The sequence below is a fragment of the Cinclus cinclus genome, chromosome 15 (genome assembly GCF_963662255.1).
Source record: "Cinclus cinclus chromosome 15, bCinCin1.1, whole genome shotgun sequence".
Classification (NCBI taxonomy): Eukaryota; Metazoa; Chordata; class Aves; order Passeriformes; family Cinclidae; genus Cinclus; species Cinclus cinclus.
Genome location: NC_085060.1, coordinates 8,607,283 through 8,630,232, shown reverse-complemented (window position 1 = coordinate 8,630,232; position 22,950 = coordinate 8,607,283). Strand labels below are relative to the sequence as shown.

Here is a 22,950-nt window from a genome sequence, read left to right as displayed (position 1 = left end):
GTTAACTACATGAAACATTTTCCGCTTGTTGGGCAATTTTTTTTTTCTCCATAAGATAACATGATAAATAAAACCTGCTTCTGTACAGATATTTCTCGTTTCAGAAACACATACTTGTTACAGGCCAAGAGAAGACCCTGGGGTTTTTGTTTTTGTAAGAAATAAAGTAAAAGAAAAAAGTGATAAAGACACAAATGCAGAGCTAACTACAGGCTTGTATATACATTTTTGTTATCCACCTCTAACATGGACTCTTGGTGAACAGGATAGATTGGTACTTCCCGTTCCTGTTATTCCCAGGATAGCAAGGGAAAAAAAATAAATCAGTATCTTAAAACCAGTGGCAACATAGTAAAAACTGTACACTGTTGTCCATTAACTTAAAAAGCAAAGTCTCTAGATGGTATAAAAGTGAAAGCAGGTGCCTTCTACCTTTGATAATAAAAGTCTTTTCCCCTCCCCCTATGCTGCACAATTATCTCCATTGTCTTTGCATGGCCAAGAACAAAATACTAAGGAGCAAGGCTGCTTGTGATAGACCATTCGTGGTGGCAGCAGAAGTGTTCACGGTCTTGTCACTCTTGTTGGAGTTCCCAGTGACCTCGGTGGCGTTGAACTCGAACTCCGGGGAGCACTGCTGGAGCTCGCAGCCGCTGCCGCTCTCCTCCCCGCTGCTCTCCTCACCTGGGGAAACAAATACACCTGCTGGCCTCCTCTGCTGGCTGCACAACACAGAAGGGGGAAAAGGCAAGAAAGAGTGTGGCTGTTCTGGTGTTTATGAGAGGTAAGCGTGGGTCCCCTGGTTAATGTGATTTCTGCGTGCAGTCATCACATCTGGGCAATGGGGGCAGCCCAGAAAGTCTACCACATCCTGGGCTGCACCAAAAGCACTGTGAGCAGCAGGTCAAAGGAGGGGATTCACCCCTTTTACTCTACTCATGAGACCCCACATGGAGTTCTGCATCCAGCTCTGGGGCCCCCGGCATAGGAATGGAGAGAGCTGGAGAGAGCCCAGAGGACACCAAAATACTCAGAGGCTGGAACTTCTTTTCTGTGAGGACAGACTGAGAGAGCTGGGATGGTTGCATTAAGACAAGGGAGAATGGTTTTAAACTAAAACAAAGTAGATTTAGATTTGATATAAGGAAGAAATAGTTTTATGATGAGGGTGGTGGAACACTGTGGCTCAGGCTATCCAGAGCACCGGTCAGCTCCCTACGTCTGGAAAGACTCAAGGTCAGGCTGGTTGGATGGGGCTCTGAGCAGCCTCATGTAGTAGATGATGTCTCTAGGTGTTAGACTAAATGACCTTTAAAGGTCCTTTCTAAGCCAAGCCATTGCATGGCTTTGTGGGAACACCCCTCCTCACACAGCCTGGCAGAGCCTGGTTCCCACCCTCTTCACTAACATGCTCACACACAGCTGAAGCTTAACCAGTTACCCGTGTTAGCATGAAATCCAATTAAAAGGGGAAAAAGAAAAAGCAAAAGGCAAACAACAGCAAACATACTTATGTCAATGAAGTCAACATCGTTCCCACTGTAGGCATTCTTCAGCTTGTTGGTCATCACCCGTAGAGCCATGATTTGCCGACGAATCACCATGTCTGGCTTGGTAATATCGACTTCAACCTCTGGGTTATTCACTTGACTTGCTAAGCCATTTCCAGTCACTGCAAAGTCATACCTGAAAAGAAAGCATTGCTGCTGGTACCAGAGCCGTAGCACAGCAGGGTCTTGTGCTGAAGGATGATCCCATGGAAACTCTGCAATGTCATCCCTGCTTTCAGTCTGGGTGATATTCTGAGCCCAACAGCATCTTTCCACATGCTAAACCTCACACAGCTCCTCTTACCCCATCTCCCTTCCCTGCAATCTCTGCAGCATGGGGAATGAAGAAGCACTGTTTTCATTTACACTGTGCCACAAGAGCAAGGGAATGACAATTTTCTCCCCAGCTTGAAAAGAAAAGGAAGATCTGGGGTTTATATTAATAAAGGCTTTCAACAGCATAAATCAGCTAGCTGCAGGCTGCAGAGCAATACCAAGTGCTGAGATACCTTGATGCCAGTTAGATGACTTTTGGGAACACAACCTTCCAGACCATAGTTATCCCACAGAAACCTACAGTAACTGCTGCAGGCAAGAGTGTCATTCTGGCTTTGAGTAATGCACCTTAACCATCAAGCTGGGATATTGAATGTGTGCTTCTCACCACACAGACGTGAGATGCAATTTCCCTAATAACCCCAGCAGGAGAAACATCTGTGATGCTGAAGATGTGATCCTGTAGCCCCATACATCAGAGAAGGGGAGAGCCAAGATGCTCAGCTTCAGAAGGTGTACATACTCAGGTCTGAACACATGTACAACCTCTTGGTTTAAAAGAGAGAGTGAGCAACAAAAACAAGCTGAATACATCTCCTGACACGGGTGTTTGGAGTATTATCTTACACAGCAGCAACAGGACACATCCACTTCCCTCCAATGACCTGCCTTGCCAGAAAGATCAGTTTAACAGAAGAAAACATTACTTTTCTTAGTTATGATGCCAACATCAGTATCACAAGACAGAGAAAAGCCTTTAGTGCAGTCTATTGATCCTGGACACCAGGCAGAGACATGTAAGCATACTCTGAAAAGCATGCTCAAATCCTGTCCTATATATAGGAGTGACAATGATGATGATAATTGGTGGTGACAGTTTTGTTATTACTTGTGATCAATACTGTATGTTTCAAAGAAGTCTGAGACCAAAGCGTGGAATACAACCAAACTTCTACCTTATTGGAGTAATGGAGAAAATAGTAAAGCAAGTTATCTTGCCCAACCCACATAGGATCTCCAGCCTGCCCTGTCTCCTTGCCAAGTGCTGCCAAGTTTCCATCTCTCCCCCTTGATACTGGTGGCCCTGCACACACGGGGGGTATCTTCTGTGAAAAGCCCCTAGAAGCTGCTGATAAACAAGACTTCAGGAGACTTCTTATCAAATACACCCAAAACATTGCCCTAGCAAAGTATGGCAGTTTTAGGCACACACAAAACAGTGCACAAGTTATGAGGTCTGGCTTAGTGCTGTGGCCCAAAACTATCCAGGGCAGAACCTGTTATTACTTAGAAAAACTACTGGAAAACCCCAGACAATGACTTTTTTTTTTAATGGAACATCTTGGATTGTGCTTATTTCCTCAGTAAGCAAACAGAAAAAAGAAGAGAAACTTTTATTTCCAAAATAAAAGTTAAACAGTTACATAAACCATATGACTGAAAAACCCCAGCTTACTCATGTGTTGGCAATTTCTTCCTTACAAGAAGAAAAAAAATCTTTAGATTTTTTTCCATAAAAAATGTGAATGAAACCACTGGCCCCCTTGTGCCACTGACCTCAGCAGTGGAGAAGGTCTCCACCCTCCATTGCCCCTGCCCTTGCTCAACAAAGAAACCAGTTCCTGGTGGAAACACCAGCTGGAGGCACTGGGCAACAGCATCCTCAGACAACACAAGCACCTCTGCTCTGTGGCTGTGATACAGGATTTTGTACAGATCATCTCCCCAGTTCCACAAACCACTAGTAAGGGGCTTGCTTAGGTCCAAGGAGAGATGACCTATTTGGGTATCTATGCTCTGTTCCCTCCTCTAAAACAACCCCCCACGTAGAGCTTGACAACACTTTGGTGTTACATTCCAGCTCTTCCACCTACTAAAACAAAAGGGGTAATGGCAGCAGCCTGTGTTGGGTGAGCTGGGATCACTCCTGTAGGAGAAAAGGGCTCAGGGAGAGGGGGTCAGGACACAGGGAAAGGGTTAACCAGGGGAAGCAGCAGCATCACCAAACCTGCTCTTGGCGCTCCCATTCCAGCACTCATTCTCATTTACAGTGCCTACAGACATCTTTTCATCATTGCAAATGTTGCCAGGGAGAGACGACCAAAATTTTTTGGCTTGTTTCAGCTTCTCTTTCACATCAGTAACCTATTAAATAAAAGAAAAAAAGAAACACAAGACATAATCCAGAATACCAAACACTCAGTAGAAGCAAAGTTGGGAAGGTATTTTTTATCACAATAGACATGTACTGCCCAGATCTTCAGGCTGTGAGTTTTGACGGCTGATTTACTTTTTTTAATACAAAATTAAACACTGCTCCTCAAACACATATTATTCATAAGCCAAGCTTTTAACACAGGCACTTCTCTGACATGGAGGCGCTGAGGTAATTAATGTCTAGAGCTATGGGCAGATTACACCCCTTAGAGAGTTTGAAAACAGCCAAGGAATATTAAGAAAGCCTATCAATTAAAAATGGTAAATTATATACTGCGGTAGCTGAGTATGAAGCACCTGTGTGGCACCAGCAGCACCAGGCACTCACCAGTCGGTCCAAGCTCGTGCCAGCAGCTGTTGTTGGTCGCTCCTCGGGGTTGTACGGTCTGAAACGAGCGCTGAATCCACTTTCAGAGACAGAGCGAGCAGTCCGGCCTTGGGCAAGTGTTTTTGGCTGGCCACATCCCTGGAAAACCTATGTGAGAGAAGGAAAGGATTTTATTAAATAAGAGGTCACAAAAGCCTCCCTTTTCCAGGCTCCAATGCAGCCCCTGCCCAAAGTACTACATTAGCTTTATATATACTTGAAAGGGCATTCAAGAAAAAACATATTGACAATAGGGAAATAAAGCACATGAAAGAAAGAGTCCCAAGTGTCCTCTTGGCCCATTTACCTTCTGAGACACCTGCATGCTGTTCTCCTGCATGTTCATGATTGCATCTGAGATTTTCACATCAATGGGGTCCATGACAGACTCAATGTTGAAAGGTCCCTCTAGCCTCTCTGCTACCAGCAGCATCGAATCTAATATAGAGAGAGAAAAACAAGGGTTTGTAATGGAGAGACTCTAATACACAAAGAGAAGAATGATGGTTTTTAATGGAGGAGCTTCAGGAATAAGAGTCAAGAAGGTTAACAGTTTGAGCACAGGGACATGAAGCACTGCAGTGTCACCTCTGACCAGCACACATCTCCAGGAAACATTTTGCTCAGTTCCCAGAGCCTACACCTTCACCAGGCACTTAGAGGCAGCCAGCACCAAACCACAGGCTCATGTACATCAAAAGCCACCACAGCCTGCCAACAGCAGCCTGTAATCAGCTCCTCCCATCAGAACAAGCATTACTAACACTCTCCTTTCCATGCTCGTTTATTAAAGGTTGCCTTGTGTCATTTGTTTTTCAAGACTGTTTTCAAAGCCATCAGCTTCATCATGCTGGTCTTGAGCACAAGGCACCAACATGCAAGGGTCCAAGACAATCCCTGATACCATCTTTCCCTTATGGACAGCTACAGGCTTTTTCCTGCCTTGGGAAGCCAAAGGATTGCAACTCCTAGCATTATATGGACAATCTGCACGAGGGAGGGAATCTATATAAGAGCAGGGTGAATGCTGTGCACTCACGATGTATTTGGCACATCTCTAAGCAAGGGGAGATGGAAAGTCTCTCAGCCAACACTGGGTCACTCCTCCTGTGCTGACATGCACATCCTCATCAAATGCATCATTAAACACAGCAGCTACTGGACCATCCACTACTTCCTCTGGGAAATTATTACTGGCATTAAGGCTTTCACCCTGCACTGCATTTAAGCCCTCTCTGGGTCTCCCCTACAAGGTGCCTCCAGGAATACACCTGGCACTAAGCTCTTGCCTCTTCTCACCCATCACAACCTTAATTTACTGTTAGCTTTCACTGTGGTCCCTCAACCCCAAAGCATTTGCTGGTCTCCTCTCCTGCATCACTTCATGATGTTCTGCCACAAACTAATCTTTTTCCAGTTGCATGTAATCCTTCAATTTTTCCTAGCCTGAGTGACGAGGACAGAACAGCCCCTCTGGCCCCAAGGAGCTCCTCCCTGCTCCTAAGATATGCCTAGTCCCTTCCATTAACAAGAAATGGGTTACATTTCAGTCTATGAAATGGGTTACACACTCAGTGTATTAATCTTTCTCATGACAGTCATTCTCCTCCTAAGTGCAGAAGGTACTTTGCATAAACAGAAAACTTCTGTGTGCTCTGGCTATCTGTTAAAGCCCATAAAGAAACTCCACATACTGAACAATTTAGTAATAGCTCTGCCTTAGTGCCCAAGTCCTGATAAATAAACTACATTTAAAGAACCACAAATGATGAAAAATATACAACTAAGCTATTTGAGTATGTAAAGTTGTTATTATAAGTAATAAAACAACAACAAAGCACAACAATTAAAATAGTAATCCAATACCATAACACCCCACATGAACTGCAGATGCCTTCTGAGCCTGTAAATCACTTTTTAAAGAAAACTCAATATTCTAAAGAGTTGCTGGGTGTTAGTTAAAGGACTATCATTCAATTAACCCCCTCTCACTCGCTCAGCTCCACCAAGGTGTGGGTGTTTAGGGAGTGAGCTCAGGAGGAGCTGGAGGCCCCAGGAAAGGCCCTCAATCTGCAGGCACACACCACCAGCATCAATGACAAGCTCTTGCAGGGCATGGCTAGAATTTCACCGTCAGGGACTACAAACAGGTCTGAACTAAATGCATTAAAAAAGAAAAGGGGGGGGGGGGGGGGAAAAGGAGACGGTAATAACAAATGAAACAAAGAGTCTTAGACTGTATTGTGGTGGGCTCCAATAAAGTGATGCTTCAAATCTCTGAGTAATGACTGCTAGCATGAATATACCATTGTGCCAGAGGAGAGAAAAATGCTTTTGATGTGCTACCAAATGGAGACTTTTGTAAACAAGTGGAGCACAACTTAAATGTGTTCATCATTGTCAAAGCTTTTGGGGTTTTTCACGCGCATAAAGAACATCCCGGTGCAGCGTGTAGGAAACCGCTCATTTCAAATAAAAATATTATGAATAGACAGATAATAAAACACACAAAATGCACAGGTTTTTTGTTTTGTTTTGTTTTTTAAAGAAAAATAATTCCATTTTGTAACTACTTAATTCTCTGAGCGGCCAGGAAAGGCCACAGATCAATAAAGTGTTTGTGAAAGACTGAAAGGAAACATAAACCCCAATTCTTCTGGCTGTTTGGCATCTTTGTAAACTTTGAGCCGGGCAGGCCATCCACAAGACCATGGGAATGTAGAGCGAATTGGGTCCTTTGTTAGCAGGGGTGCCATGGCGTTCCATGTATCACAGCCCAGGAATGCAGCCTCTGCTTTGACTGCCGATAGAGAAAATGCATTTGGCCTCCAGCAGAGCTGCCAAAGCTGGTGAGAAAAGATAAGGAAAGTAGTAATTGGAGTTGGGATTGATACTGGCAAAGAACACTAAACGAAATAAACTTTCATTAGAAAGGGGTGGGGAGGAGCAAGGGCTGATGGGGGGGGGGGGGGCTCTGCCTCATCCACAGTTTTGATTTTGGAGGCATCCTGCAAACTTTTCCCTCCCTGCAGGAGCTGGCTGGTGTCCCCAGAGCAGTGGTGGCCAGCAGTGGCTCCCTCTGGCAGCCCTGTCTGACCTTGCCAAGGCTGGCTGGGGTTCAGGGCACCGCTGCCCGCAGCAGGGGAGGCTCCTGCTCCAGCAACCAACCTTCTGAGCAGCTCATCTCCCAGAAAGATTTTCCATTATGGCAAGGAGAGAAGAGCTGATTACAAGTAACAATTATTTGCCCCAGCTCTCCTCCAAAGTAAATGATATTTATAAGCCACGGTGAGGTGGCTCGGCTTTACTTCACAAAAAACCCCAACTCTTGTCAGCATGGAAAATGTACCCGGGCCATCTATTACAAACACACAGCATGACAAAGACTGTCTCTCCTTCCTGTGATGGGGAGATAGAAGTGGATTTAGGTGGAAAAAAAAACCCAAAAAAAAAACAACCAAGACACACCATCTAGCACCATCCCTTAAAGACCTTTTTCCTCTTGCATACATTTGTCCTTGCTACTGGCATTGAGACAATCCTTGGCAACAAAGCACCTCGCTCTCATGAAGGAAAGCAATTCTTTCTCATTGTGCCACCAATAATCAGAAACCCACATCTTCAGCCTCACTGTCTGACTTGAAGAACAAAAGGCAGTTTTCAGTCTTAACCCCAAGATCTGATTTAAAAGGGGAAGGAAGGAGGGGGAAGACCTTGACCATTCATTAACAAGTCTTTTTTTTTTTTTTTTTAGCTGGGGAAAAAATTCTTTGCACACAAAGTAGTACTCCAGATATGTATATGGAGCCTGAATTCGACATCTTTGAGCAGAGTAAACCTTTGTAGAGAAAAAAAAAATCATGAAAAGGCACTGGAGATTAACACTGTTCATTCAGGAAAGCCCCAACCTCCCTACAGCCTGTTTGAAACAAAGTATACCCCTGTCTAATTGGTGTACAATTGTGTCAGGAATAGAGGGAGAAATAATTTAGATAGTTAAAGGGGAGAAAAGAGTACAATTCGGTCATTATTTCATACTCCTCAGCTTTAAATGGTACTTTGGAGAAATAAGGAATTACAAAGTCTTCTTGTCTCAAAAAACCTACAAACTTTACATCCCAGCTTTACATAACTGACTTACTTATAATTGACAAGTTCTCTGATTTAACGATTTTTAAATTGATTTGATAGGTTCAAAATCTGCTTTTGACTCGTAATAAATCATTGCCATAACTTGGCACTTAAACCCACAATGGAAAATCTCACTGAGACCGTGGAGGTGGGTTTTTGGGATGTTGTGAGGTGGTTTGGAGGGAATTTTGAGAGTGTTATTTCTTTAATTATTTAAACCTTTAAACACACACACAAGATATTTGTGGCATATACCCTTCCCTAGACACCAGATATATTTAATTTAATTTGTCTCAAGTGGTAGACTCAGAGAAAAACCAAAGTCTGGAACATAACCAGCACCTGTTCCCTTATTAAACTGTCTAAAGAAAGCACAGCTTAAGTTTTCTGTATCTGTACACCACTGCAACCATCAACCCAGAGTGCAAGAATCAAGCAAACACTGCCAATAAATGTAATGAAGCTTAATACCATACTTAAGTAATGAGTGGGCAAGAAGCCCTTTGGAGAGGAAGCACTGCAAGAAGAAAGTTTTGCTTCCAACCTGGAATCACATGTATTTATTTTGTCTTGTTTAATAATCTTAATTATTGTATGCAGTCCCTGATCAGTCTCCTGTGACAGGGCTCCCCGGCTTCCCCCGAGGTTCGTTTTTAGCTGCATACCACCTACAGCAATTAGCTGCTTGTGCTTTTGTCTGTTTTCTGGCATTATGCCCTTCCCTTTCATGGGATTCTTCTTTTCTACTTGGACTAGATGTTTGCAAGTCTCCTGGCTTTGAGCTATTTCAGCAACAATTGTAGTTGAAATACTTAATATTCTCATGAGAAAGACGGCTGTGAGGACTGGGGGGGTGGGGTGTCAGCTTCCCAAAGAATGACTTGGAAACCCAACTTAGTGTCACATTTAGCTCCCTATGTGGAATACACGCACAAAAAGAATGCCTTCTGAAAATAACACCCTGCACACATTCAGATGGCATGGGCAGCAAACTGAAAATCCAGTGCAAAAAGCACATGAAAACAAGTTCTAAGATATAAATGTAGCCTGAAATCTCAGCTAGCAGAAATTTCGCGTTTTTTTAAATCTTGCAACTTAGTGAAAAAAAAAATCTTTTCTTTCTAACAATCCTTTTTTTTTCCCCCATGAGTGGAATGGGAAGAGTACCACAGCTTTTTCAGTAGCAGCAGATATTTTACATGTGCACTCCATCACACATTAACCAGAGTAAAGAGACTGCTCCCAAAGGATGCCCGATCACAGATAAATCAAACCTCCTGGAAAAGCAACACAAATAAAAATATTATCTACTGCCTGTGCCCCAAAATATGATGAACTGCCAATTCTGATGAGCCTTGACCCAGGGTAGAATTTAACATTTCAGTCTAAATTTTATGTATTGAATGATACTGTGCATAAACACAGAATAGAAATAACAAACAGGAGGAAGAGGATGGTAAAAGCACTCTCAGTGTCACGCAAGACCTGCTGACATTGCAAAAGGATAGTGGCCGAGCACCAAATGAGCTGGTTAAAAACAGATCCAGACATGTCCTATTCAATTTTTTAGTGTAAAATTCAGGCCTACACCTTTTTCCAAAGTTCTGCATGGCTGGCAAGGAGACTCCCAGGCTGCTGAAGGAGAAAACTGACTTCAGGAAGGACAGCTGTATGGTGACAACAAGGTATAAGTAGCATAGAAAAAACAGCTTGCACACATGCTTGGACCAGCAAGAAGAAACATTCCAAGCCTACAAGCCCATGCCACCTCCATCCTCCTAAAGTCTGGTGCAACAAAAGTCATTGGCACAACATTCTCATTTATTTAGAGGTTAATGGGAATGGCAAAAGGTGTGCTGTGCAGAGATGTGGAAGGAAAAGATACCCACCACAGACACCTGAAAAACCTGCTACAGCTCAGCACAGCCACTCACAATGCTATTCAGGTGAGAGACACAGTATCAGTGCATATTTACATGCAGTTTTAACCCATATATTGCCTTACCCATAAAGATATTCCACTCGGCATCCAAGTCCCCTTGGTTGGCCAAGCAGCCTCTCATGACATTAAAGCAGTAGTTGTAGCAGGGCTTCACTGACACCAGACCTCGGCAGTGTGGGCAGTACATCATCTTCAGCAGCGCTCGCGTACCCTGCGGCGTGGGGTTCACCTTTATGAGAGAAAAAGACAAAGGGAGGGACAAGAAAATTAGCCCTCAGTCACTAAAGCCAGAGACACCACACATATACTCCAAGGTGCATGGGACAGAGATAAGGAGAAGAGATGCAGAGGTGTCAGCCATCGCCATCTGGCTCCTCCTTATGTGGTCCAGAGATCTTAAGAATAGTTGAAGGGGTCTGGCTCACCTCTTTGGGTGTATCTGTCACTCTAGGGGCATAGTCAGCCCCCAGCACTGCAAAAAAAAGTACCACGCAGTACAGCCTGTATGATGTGGGACCCCACCCAGGGCTACAAGGACAGGCACCCCAAGGGGACAGGCAGCACTCAAGCTCCGGGAAGGCAGTAAAATGCATCCAAGTCAAAACATGTCACACAAGGCTGCACCCTCTGAGCCTTGATGCAAACACATATAGAAGATGATGCTGAGATTTTTCAGGAAAAAGTGGGATGTCAGGATGGGATGTCTGACATGATCCCTGTACCAAACCCACCAGGAACATGCCCTCGTCCTCGGAGGGGCTGTGGCTCTTCCTGGACAATCACCCAGCAGGGCTCTCCAGCACAGAGACCAGCTCCTTTATATCACATTCAAGTCCCTCAACACAACATTTACATGACAGACACCCGGGTTCATTTACACTCAGCACTCACCCCACTCAGTAACATCATTCCACACACCCAAAGGAAGTGGCAGCTACAACCCTGCAGCTGAGGACAAGCAGGGAGGACCCTCAAAGCCACCGTGCAGCCACTGGGCGTGCGAGTGGTGCTGTCTGCAGCAGGGACCTCACCCCTGAGCCCTCAACAGGGCTGTTTTCCAAAGTGACTCATGGTCATTCATGCTTGATTCACCCTCTGGCCCAGCTTCAAAACATTCATTGAAACCATTTCCATCCAGCCAGTTCAAGGAGCAATAGCTCCATCCTGACTGCATGGTGGGTCCATCTGAAGTGTTGAACAGAGAAGCTCCCTCAAGAGCAAGTTTAAGTGTTAATTAGTCACACATGAAAATAGAAAATTAAGATGCAATCAGAGACACACTGACAAAACAGAAGTGGTGTCTCGTGTTTTAAGCTATGCACCTGAGACTCCTTGCAAGGCATTTAGGGAAATGCACTAAAGAGGCTGTGATCCAAGACCATGCTGGAGGAGACACAAAACACTCTTGAGAAAGAGCTAAGTCCCTCAACACCAACAGCTGGAGATGTGGATGGCCTTCACATGTCATCTGCTGGAGGTCTGGGAACTGACTTCACAGCAGAGAGGCCAATAGGACTAAGTGGAGTTGAATATACATGAGGAAGATCTGGTACCACACATATGCTGAGGACCTTACTACTTCCCATCTCAGTGCAAGGACTAAGCCTAATCTTTTGGTGCAAAAACTTGTTGACAACCCATGCAACTAGAAGGCAACAGATTTTAACAAAAACAAACTAGAAAAGAAAAAGCATTACATAGTCAGGCTGGCTTTGCTAATAACGTCAGCAAATTTTTAACCCGTCTTTTCTTGTGGAAAGAGATGACAGATAAAGATCTGCTGTGTTTCTGACAACTCCAGAAAAACCACGGTTTCTCTTCAGCAGGCAAGTGAATTGGTTAGAGAGACAGGACAATTTTCTGCAGCTGATGTAGCTCAGCACTGGATTTTGGCTGGCCAGCAATGTTCATTGGACAGCACTTTACCCTTCTTTTGTCCACAAAGAGCCTGTTTGGCTGTGGAAAAGGAGAATCCATGTAGAAAGCTGTTTGTGGTGGCTGTGGAATCCGATTCAGATGCTCCAGAGCATATACACATTTTATATTATATATAGATTTGGAAAGCACAGTGGGAGCAGGAGCCCCAGCAGAAGGCTCCCTATTGGGACAGCATGGCTTTAAAGGAGAGCTGGATCAAATACTAAGAGCTCAAGCAACAGAAACCAGCTAAATCAGATGATTTATAGTTGGAAAACTGGAAACAGACAAATGTAAAGGTATCATCTGCTACCCAGATGGTGTAGTCCTTGCACAAAAAAAAAAGGGGCAGGGGGAACTAAATAACATCTCGCACCCAGAGACAAGAGCTCTGAAGGATGCTCAGGTTTAGTATTTCAGCTGTTTCTCTGATAAAAATCCTTTCCTGTGTCACTTGGTGGTAGGTGACAGGACCTCCATGCCAAGTCCAGATGCTTATCAGTTAATCCTGGCCATCCTAGCACTGTTAGCCCTCAAAGGAGTGCTCTGCATCCTCCTCGGGAAGAAAAATTAGGAAAATATTGATAGCACGAGCCAGGTGCTAGAGCAGTTTGAAGTGGAATGAGGAGCAGGAGGATTCCCCAACCCTACTGTGGAAAAGCTGCAGCTTCCTGAAAGGGACTGCATGGCAGCATGCTGCAAAAGCCCACCTGCAGAGCCATGACCCAGGAGGCCCCGTCCCATCTTAGGTTCTCACCTCGCCCCACGAGTGCGAGTGGCTGCAGCCTTGCAGCATCCCTGCTTTGATATTCCAGAGGGGTTGATCTTTACCAGTCCCAACAGATGCAGGGGAAACTGAAGCTGCTTTCCTGCATTCCATAGCAGGCAATAGGCTGCTTGGATCAGGTCCTTTGAGCAAAGGCATGGGATGATTTTAAAAGCAAGCGAAGTTTTGCTTCCTTCCCCACACTGGTTTGAGTCCTACACAGAGCTGTGCAGAGGGTGATCACATAGGGGTGATGGAAAAGACAAATGCCAGCCTGCAGTGATTCCCAAACCCAGCCCTGCTCGTGATGAGTGTAATCCACAGGGAAGCTGTTAGTGTGCAATACAGTTGGGATGAAGAGGAAGACAACAAGCAAATTTGTCAGTCTAGAATTGGCATTTTACGGTGTCAAAAAGCAACAGGAAGGCACAATCAGAGATCACTCTAAGAGAGTGCTTGAGGGAAGACTATGAGCAATTACAACAGTGATAAATGCTTAACTGCTGAGTATCACTGCAAGGAGAACTTTAACCCTTGGCACGGGCTCCTATCCCATCCAGACCAGCTCTGGCTCTGTCAGTGGGGTGTGCCATATGTTGCACTGGCAATTCTTCACAAGCTTTTAATGCTGGCCCTGCCACACCAGGTGCACCTCTTAAAATGCCATTGTATATAACAGTAAACCCAGATATGCTTTGTTCTGGGGTTGTGTTTATCTTGGAAAGCAACTCAAGTTCATTCAAACTGTACTCTAGAATGACCCTCAAAACCAAGTAATCTCCTTTCTAATAAAGCAGAGTACCAAAGAAAGTCTTATTTGCTGGAGGGTATTTACTCTGGTAGATTTGAGCCCAGGTAGTAGTAGCTGCAGTGCCCATAGCCCATAAAAGCTTCTGACAGAAGTAAATGCACTCCAGTCCCTTCCTTTTATCTTGTGAAATTTATTTCCTTTCCATGGCGTTCCACACCACTGCAGCAATCCATCACCCTGTGGTTTCATCATGTAAATTACGATTTGTCCATATCTACATGCTTCGTCAAACGTGAAGATTAAAAGCTGCTAACAGATGTGTTTTGGCACCAATCTTCATATCGAACTTGCTCCTTAAAAATATGGATTTGCACACTATTCAGAAAACTTAAGTGAAAAGCAAACAACTCAGGGCTCAATGCAAACATTTTGTATGACATTGGTTGGGGGTAATGTCTCAACTTTTATTGACTGGTGCAGGTAAAATCACGTTCCTGTAAAAATGACATGCTCTTAGCATAATAAAAGCTGGTTTTTCTTGGTACCTTAGTACCCATCCCATCCCATTTCAGAGTTTCTCTTGTGGGAAATTGTTACATACCCCTGGCCTTTTCCAACTTGCTGGCAATTGCAGCTGGATGCATTCCTCTGGTAGAAACATCACCACTGAAGCACACACCTATGGAGTGCAATGCCTTATTCCCAGGCTACCACAAAACCACCAAAACTCAAGATAAACTGATCTATTCAAGCAGATAAAGTTAACAGAAGCAACCAGATCCTTTTTCATCTCCTTCTCAAGGCAAGGAATAGCTGAGGAAGAATGACAGAGCTTCAACCATGGACAGTCCTGTAGGAAGCTCCCACCAGCTGTCAGACAGCCAGAGCTACATTACATTCTCTCATTCTACCCTCAAGTTAACATTAAGAATGTTAATAATAACATCTAAAATCCTGTCAGCCTTAATAACTATTTATAACAGCACTGATAACTCAGGCTTTCTTATTTTCCATGCTTGCACAACAACAGTGTTACCATGCCAGCAGCACAGCTGCCAGAAAACATAAAAATCCAACAATTTGAAAACAAATATAGTGAAATTACTTTTGTTTTATACTGTTTTCTTTGGGAAAAAAAAAAAAAAGATTATAGAACTGGCTAAAAACTGAAGGAGTAACTTCTCAGTGACATGGAAAGATGATTTCAAAAACATACTCTGAAGCTGCCTGTGAGATGCTTTAGGTGAGCAGTCAACTTAGACAAGTGACTTGTCACTGATTTTTGGGACCAACACAACCCTACTTGCATCACTTTTTCCTTCTCCCAGTGTCGTACAAGAACATCATCTTGGCAGATGCTGGTCCTGACGTTCAGCTCACTGTGAGGCAGAACATCACTTGGGAGGCTCCTGGTTTGCTTCCCCACCCCAAATATTTCAATGAAAGTGTTTTGGAATTAATTACGTATTTAACCAGTTTTGCTGGCCTGGTGCTAGAACATTAATAATTTAGACAGCATCTGGTTCAACCACAAATTTGGGCCTCTGAGGTCTTGCATAAGGGAACACATTTAGGAGTGATTTTGGGAACTGCATGACTCTGTGTCTCAATACTTGCTACCCCACGGCGTGTCTGCTGCAGCGTTATCTCCTGCAAGGAGAAGTTCAAGAGTACATTTATGCTCAATTCCCTACTTACAGCGTGCTCCCCCCACTCCAGATGTGTCCAGATCTCGGCAGTCCCGAGATGAAAAGCAGAGCTCCTGAGAATCACATCACCAAGCACTCGAGCTGCTCAGTCTTAACATTCACATGCTTGTCTTTGCCAACAGCAGCCCACCAAGGGGTGTGGGGGACCTCAGGGTGCCAGCCAGGTGGATTCCTCTCCCTCTGAACATGTACACAGCAGTGCCTGGCTCAGCAATCCTGCTCATGGTACCCTTGGGACCAAAGGGACTTTCACATCAAGCTTGTTCTCTATAGGAACAAGCCTCTCCCTGCCTCAGACACTAAGGATCATGAGGAGCGTTCTGTTTGCTTTAATGAGCAAAGCAGCAGGGACATTTATCTGGGCATCTACAACCAAAACCATCCTTAATTATCTCTCACATTGTTTTCAAAATTAGCAGCAGAACCACAGCGCAGGGCAGAGAAAGAAAAAGCCAAAATCATGCTAGTGGACTGAAGTACTCCTGCATGACACCATCGGCTCCAAATCCAGAGTCCCATCCACGCACTCCCAGCCCTAAATCTGAGCTGACTGCTGCTCCAGCGTGCTTTGAAGGCCTAGCACAGGCCCTCACATGGCTGGAATTGAGGCAGATGCAGCCACATTCTTGGCAGGTCTTCTCAGGGTCATCTTTGATGTGGAGAAGTGCTTGGTATTGTTTGCTGCATTGATATTTGCCCCTGGTATGTGGAAGGAAATGTCCTTGTGCACGGCAGCCCCTTGGTCTGGCCTCGTGGCTTGCAACCTGCTGCCTGGACAGCACAGCCTCTTTGGAGGTCTCTCTGTGACACACTAAAAGGCCTCCTTAGCTCCTCTGGCTGTTTCTTAGTTACCCACATAGCAGAAGTGTTGCTCCCCCCGTCCCTGCCCAATGCATGCAAGCAACATATTCCATTTCTGTCACTTCCCTGGCAAGGCTGGCTCTTGCCCGAGCAAGATACTGCAGCGTTTGGATGTAGGAACGTGAAATTCTTTCTGAAAGAGGATTACAGTCACATTCCCCTTAAGTCAAACCAAGGGCAAAAACTTCACAGAGGGAAGTCAGATCTCTGACTAAACTTTTAGATCCTCAGATAGTAATAACAAGGGGCACAATCTTTACCAAAACCAGATCTCGGTGCCCTACTATTTGTGATGACACAGGCCTTAATTCTTATTCATTCATTGTTTTATTATTTTTGTCACTGCTTCTCCTAAGTCAATGGCTGTTCCACATTCAGCACCCAAGCCAAAAATGACACAAGCCACAGTTCAGGTTGCTCATGCCAACCAGCAGGTCAACCAACAGCTCAACTTGTGCTCCACAGGTGCCTCATTCAAGATGAAGCAGCTCAAAGCAAAAGGGTGCAAAAAGCCACTGGGCTCCCACTCCAGCTTTGGAGCACCTGTGGGAAGACCATCAACTGTCCCCCTCTGCAATTCTCTTCTTAAATAGTTTGAAGAAAATTCCCTCCTTGGTGCTACCATTAGACTTCATTAGGGCAGAAATGTCAATACAAAGAAAGCTGAATGCCAGTACAAAGAAACCTCCTCCACCCACTGGGAACATCTCCAGCAGCCTCCTCTTGGTTGCTGAAGTCACCAGAAGACAGCAGATGAGGAAGCAGTTATAATCCTGATATGAAACCACATTATTTCATATGGCTCACAACTGTGTTTCCAAACTAAACACCATTTCTTGCATACAACTTTCAAGCTGCTGCCTTTCTCAGGGTTCCCAATGATAGGCTGGAAGACCCTTTCCAGCAATCCAGATGCTATGGTGACAGTTACATCTCAAGTGGCTTTCAGCACACGAATCCACGTTGAGGAGGTGATTTGAGAGCCTCCTGAGCTCCCAGCAGTTCTGCCTCAAATTATAGGACACAAGGGCAAGAGGGGAAAGTGGTGAAAGAAACCCAAAACAACAGTTTAACAGCAAATATTTCCTGGGGGCTCCAGAAAACACTCACCACCACTGCCAGGTGCAGAAGATCACACCCACACATCCTGGTCTGCAGAGAGATGGTGACACAGATGCTGGGATTCAGTGCAGGGTGGCTGCATGCTTCAGCCTTCATGTGCCTCTGCTGCTGACCTCCAGCCAGACCTCCCCTCCCAGCTCCTCCTGACCAACAAGATGCTGCCAGGGAGCCTAGCCCTTGATTTCATTTCTTCCCTCAGAACCAGGGACCTTCACCCCATACCTGTAGCTGACCTGCACCCTACAAACCCCAGTGCACTGTGCCCTCAAAGGTGCCATAACCCTCACCCAGGCTGTGGGTTTCATGGCATTGCAATTATAGGAACATCTCAGCAGCCTGAGAACTGCCCAGCTGCAGGTTCTCATCCTTTTTCAGTTGCTCATGACTCTGGCTTGTATTTGCTCTTTTTTTCCTCCCCTTTTCCAGCCCTTTTTTCCAGGGCAGGAAATGTCACTGCTGGCAGCAATTTAACCTGGCTGACTTCAGTGCTTGTCCAGGGCTAAGTAGCAGGAGAGTGATTAGAGGACAGGCAGATTTCCATCTCCTGAAGACAGGGGCAGGAAGGTCAGGGAGAAAACACCCAGCACCAGCACAGGACAGAGAGAAGCACTGGAGGCCCCCAGCCCCTTGCAGCCAGCCTCAGAGGCAGGGCACATCTCTAACAGGCAGAAACAGCATCCCATACAGATCTGCTGCTCAGAACAGATCTAGAAAATACTGTCCTTTTTGGGTCCAAAGAGGGGAATTTGAGGGATGAAGACTTAAGCATTGAAATGGTGAGGTTTAGATAGTTTGAAAAAAGTCTGTGCTTTCTCTCAAAACCATACAGCTTTTTCTCTGTTGTGTATTTCAGCACAATGGTACAGTTTTTGATCCATTCAAGGCTGAATTTAAAGTTATTTTCTAGTATTCTGGCTCAGAAATCAAGTATACTTGCAGCTTTTGAGTATTCTCTATTCTTTTACACCTTTATTCTCAAACTCACGCAAGAACAATATCCTTCTAAATGCAACTCCCTAGTGAAGATGTAAAACTACCTAGGATCATTAAAAAGCTATCAAGGCCGTTGCACTGTAGAGTGTTCTTTTCTGGCCTGATAGCATCCCAGGGAAGTACACAGCTGGACCTTGCAGTAGTTTGTATTTCTCCTCCTGAAGATTTTCAATTAAACATTTTTAACTTACTTGTCACAAAGCACATTAAAAGTAAAACTAATTTGCATTCCTTTGCACATTTTTTCATAAAGAAGAATGAAGATTTATCCCCCAAGTTAATCCCTGGTATAAGCAGTCATTCCACTACAACTCCTGGGTAAAAATAATAAGAAAAAAAAGTCAATTGAGTCATTACATAGAGCTCAGCAAAGACCGCCTAATCTATATGCAATGTGGGAAGCCCCAAAACACAACCACAGAGCAGCAGGCGTAAAAACATCAGCTTTAAAACTGACGTCTAGGATTCCCCATTGTGTCTTGCAGAAACACGATGTCAGATTTCCACTGAATGAGATTAAAACACTACAGAAAAGATTATTATTCCTTCTACTGCTGCAACTAAAGCTTAGGTATTCAACAGCAGGGACTTTTGTTACTGCTTGGAAAAGTCAATCCGTTGTAGGATTTCCAGTGCAACTTGTGAAATTGAAAAAGTAGAGCAAATGTGATTGTCCACAACACGTGAGCTAGTTTTGCAGCTGCATGGGACTCTGGGTAGCTTTCCACACTCAGGCAATTAATTCTAGGGTTGAAGGCAACTCTAAACTCAAGGATCTTCAAAAGGGAAAGAGAAATCACAATGCCACCTTGGGTTCACGACTGATTCGTAACAGATGCAGGGACCGTAGCCCTTGTGGTTCCGTGTCAAGTCTGGAGACATTTTGATGAATTCTGAGCAGATGGAGTATAAACACAATCCCTCACCCATGCACGTTTACTGCCTATCAAGTAATTGCACTGTACAGGGGCTTCATGGCCAGACCTCCCACCCGAATATTTCATCCACACTCTACAGCAGTGAAAACTCCATCCCCTGACCACAAGAGCTGCCACACAGCCACATAACAAGGGCCACCAAATCTGAAACCCCAACCAAGAGTCAGTAGGCTTGGCCAGTGGCCTGGCACAGAGACATCACACTTCGTCTGCCACCACTCCTCCCTCCCACCAGGACAGCATCCCTGAGGCCAAAAGGTTTTGTGATCTCCTAAGAGTGACCCCACATGTCACACACAGACCCCACACACCCATCCTCAACCAGCAGCACATCAATCTGACCTGAGAGTCATCTCTATTAGATGGAGAGCCAAGGTGTCCAAGGACCTAAACCCGTCCCTGCTAACTTACAACTTACTCCTGGAGTCTGGGTATTTTAGTTAAGCTGCTCCTTCCTTGCTAATATTCTTTGCCCTTCCATACATGTTCTGGCTTATTGCCAGCTGTTTGCCTCATTTCTCCTCAAGAAAAATTAACACGAAAGCAGACTTCTTTTTTCCCCTATCCTCAGAGACAGTATTTTAATATTATCCCCATAAGTCAAAGAAATTTGAATGATTATCTCATTTAAGGATGCTGTTTGTGCTGCCTATAGAACTGCATTCTTTCTTTTTTTCCTGGCACATGGGGTGATTCAAAGTCCTGCCTGCTCTTTCAGCCTCATGTTTTATTAGTCCATAACCAGGTAGAGAGAAAGTAAACGTTTCTCTGCCCTATTAAATTATTACAATAAATCTTCCACAGCCCACAGGAAATGAGCTGAGTTTGTTAAAAGGAAATCACTAATATTTGTTATCTTACATAATCACTTCAAGGGGATTATTGACTGTTCCCTATACCATACAACTCAGACTAAAATTAAAGACAAATCTCATGTCAAAAAAGCAGTCACCCCACTTAAACAACTCCAAAGTGATTTATATGAAGAGGGAGGTAAACATTTAAGTGAGCAATACATCACAGCTGCTTTATCCCCCCAAAAAGTGACTCTGCTATAAAAGTCTGAGGTCTAACTTGTGCTGCATGTGTGGCACCAAGTACAAGTGGCTTCTGCCCTGTGCAGATGGCTCTAGCTTACTGTTGTCACAGAAGTGCTGTTTGCTCATGTGAACTGCCTCTCCCCATGCCCTGGAGCGAGGAGCAAATCTTCAGCTGCTCCATAATAGATGCCTGTAGCATCCCTGACTCGCTGTAATTTAAAGGCAATATTAAGAAGAAGATATTACACAAGCAAACATGGTTATTTCCACTGCAGAAGGCATTTAATTTCCTGCTGTTGTTGCTCCTGAGACAGGAGGAAAGCATCCACCTGGGGAATTGGGCCACAGCACCTGACAGTGGCGTCCTCAGAACATGACTCTACCACACAACAGCACAGCCTACATGGATGGAGCTGGGTCCCACCCATGCTCAACCACCACCAGCACCTAAGGTACGGGACAACAGGGAGAGATGCAGCTGCCATCGTGGCTCCAAGCAGAGATGGGCAAACACTCAGGGGACAGAGCTCACCGCAGACACTTTGCCGATGACGTCCCTGGCGACGGCCAGGCCCTGCGCGAAGGTGCGGGCGGCCACGAAGGCTCGCGTCACCTGCAGCTTGAGCTTGCGTGGCACGTCCCCGAAGGGCTTCAGCTGCTCCGTGTACTTGCTGACACACTCCAGGTACTCGTCCGTGAAGTGGTACTGGGGGTTCACCAGCCGGAACATGCGCTCCAGCAAGCGCGCCCAGAACTCGTTGAGCATCTCCTCCAGGTTGACGTTGCCGCCCACGTAGTAGCGCTTCAGCTCCACAAAGAGGTCCTTGAACAGCTCCGAGTTCTGCATGTACAGCCGGCCGTACGTCCGCACAAACATGTCGTTCAGAGACTTCTCAGCGTTCTCCAGGAGCTCTTTGAAGAACTCTAGGAAAGAGGGAGAGAAGATAAGGTAAACATGGGCACTGGGTTGTGTGTTGGCACACTCCTACAACCGCTGCTTAACTGGAGGATTAGCACGAGACCACCAACTGAAATGGAAAATTAAAGGACTCCCAGAAATTTTCAAACAATATCTCTATCTCAAAATTTTTGATTAATCTTGATAAACCAACCCCTGAAACTCTCTATAGACTCTAATCTCTCCTAGATACAAATATGAGTCTAGATATCACCTAGATACAAATACAGAGTCTAATAGATGAGACTCTCTAATCTCTCCTGATACAAATATGAGTATTATGATTAAGAGTCAGCAACAAGACAAAAAAAAAGTGCAAAAAGTTTCCGATGTTGCCATTTAGGCATCTGAAAAGATGTAATCCCCAAAGAACAACATCTTGGAAAGAAAAAAGGTGGTTTTGTTAAACAGATGTTTTTGCACAAATGAGTTCTTCTTTCCAGATCTTGACTACTCACTTTCCAACATTTTCATAAACCAGCCACAAAAATGAACAGATTTTAATATATTTTAAAAAAATATTTTAAAACATACCTGCAGCTTCTTTCTCCCATCCTGCAAGTTCATAATCTCTCAGGGCAGGGCCTGACCACTTACCCAATTGGTCCTGACTGAAGAAGGGGCTTCAGATGTTTGTGGCAGTGCAAAAACCCCCCAGTTATACCCGAACTTGCTTAAAATCTAAGGGCTAAACACTTGCCACAAAATAACAAAAGATTTATCAAATGACAAAGGACAGACAGGGTCTGTGATTTGTATCATTTTCTAAAAGCAAATCTCCACTTTGGTTCTCTCTAGGAGCACTGGGCAGCAGAGAGTGGCTGCTGCCATGTCTTGGCAGTGCCACGCGCGTCTCCAACACTGGTAACAAGTTGACCCAATGATGATTCCACTGCAGAAGCAGTTCAAAGAACACGTCCTCTAAGAACACATCACCGCAACCTTGACAAGTGTGTCTAAGCACAATCTATCCTGCCACAAAGCCTTTACCTTGGAGATTAGGCATAGATGAGATAAAGTAAAAAATAGGGGAGGGGTCCACTAGGCCAAAAAGCATTTGGCCCATTTTGGGAAAAAAGCTCCCTGCTCTATGGCCTTGGGGGCAGCTAAGGAGAGCAAGGTAGGTGCCACTGGACTAAGCCTTCCATGCCTGTTTTTTGCAGCCCCAAAGGGAGAACCAGCACCCTGGGGAGCGGGTGCAGCTGCACGAGGAAGCAGATTATTTATGTGTGCCACCAGCAATGGAGGATTCTGACCTCTGCTTTTCTGTGACTCGTATTCAATAAATATTTTTTAATAAAACATGCCTCTATGGTTTTCTAAATCCTCAAAGGAGCAATGCTTAGAGCTAGAAGTTGTTATAAGAGTGGGGGGGGGGGGGGGGGAATATTTTGGCCCAGTGTGAATTTAAA

General features: G+C 44.8%; 1 protein-coding gene across 1 annotated transcript in view; it reads right to left on the bottom strand.

Moving 5' to 3' along the window:
• Positions 1 to 472: 472 nt before the first annotated feature.
• Positions 473 to 22,950, bottom strand: part of GPC4 (glypican 4) — a 65,023-nt gene continuing 42,545 nt past the window's right edge. The window contains exons 3-9 of the mRNA XM_062502688.1: positions 21,113 to 21,504; positions 10,547 to 10,712; positions 4,718 to 4,848; positions 4,372 to 4,518; positions 3,835 to 3,971; positions 1,511 to 1,686; positions 473 to 684 (exon numbers count right to left, since the gene is read on the bottom strand). Coding sequence (XP_062358672.1) covers positions 476 to 684; positions 1,511 to 1,686; positions 3,835 to 3,971; positions 4,372 to 4,518; positions 4,718 to 4,848; positions 10,547 to 10,712; positions 21,113 to 21,504 — 1,358 coding nt within the window. The 3' untranslated portion in view covers positions 473 to 475. The remainder of the gene's footprint in view (positions 685 to 1,510; positions 1,687 to 3,834; positions 3,972 to 4,371; positions 4,519 to 4,717; positions 4,849 to 10,546; positions 10,713 to 21,112; positions 21,505 to 22,950) is intronic.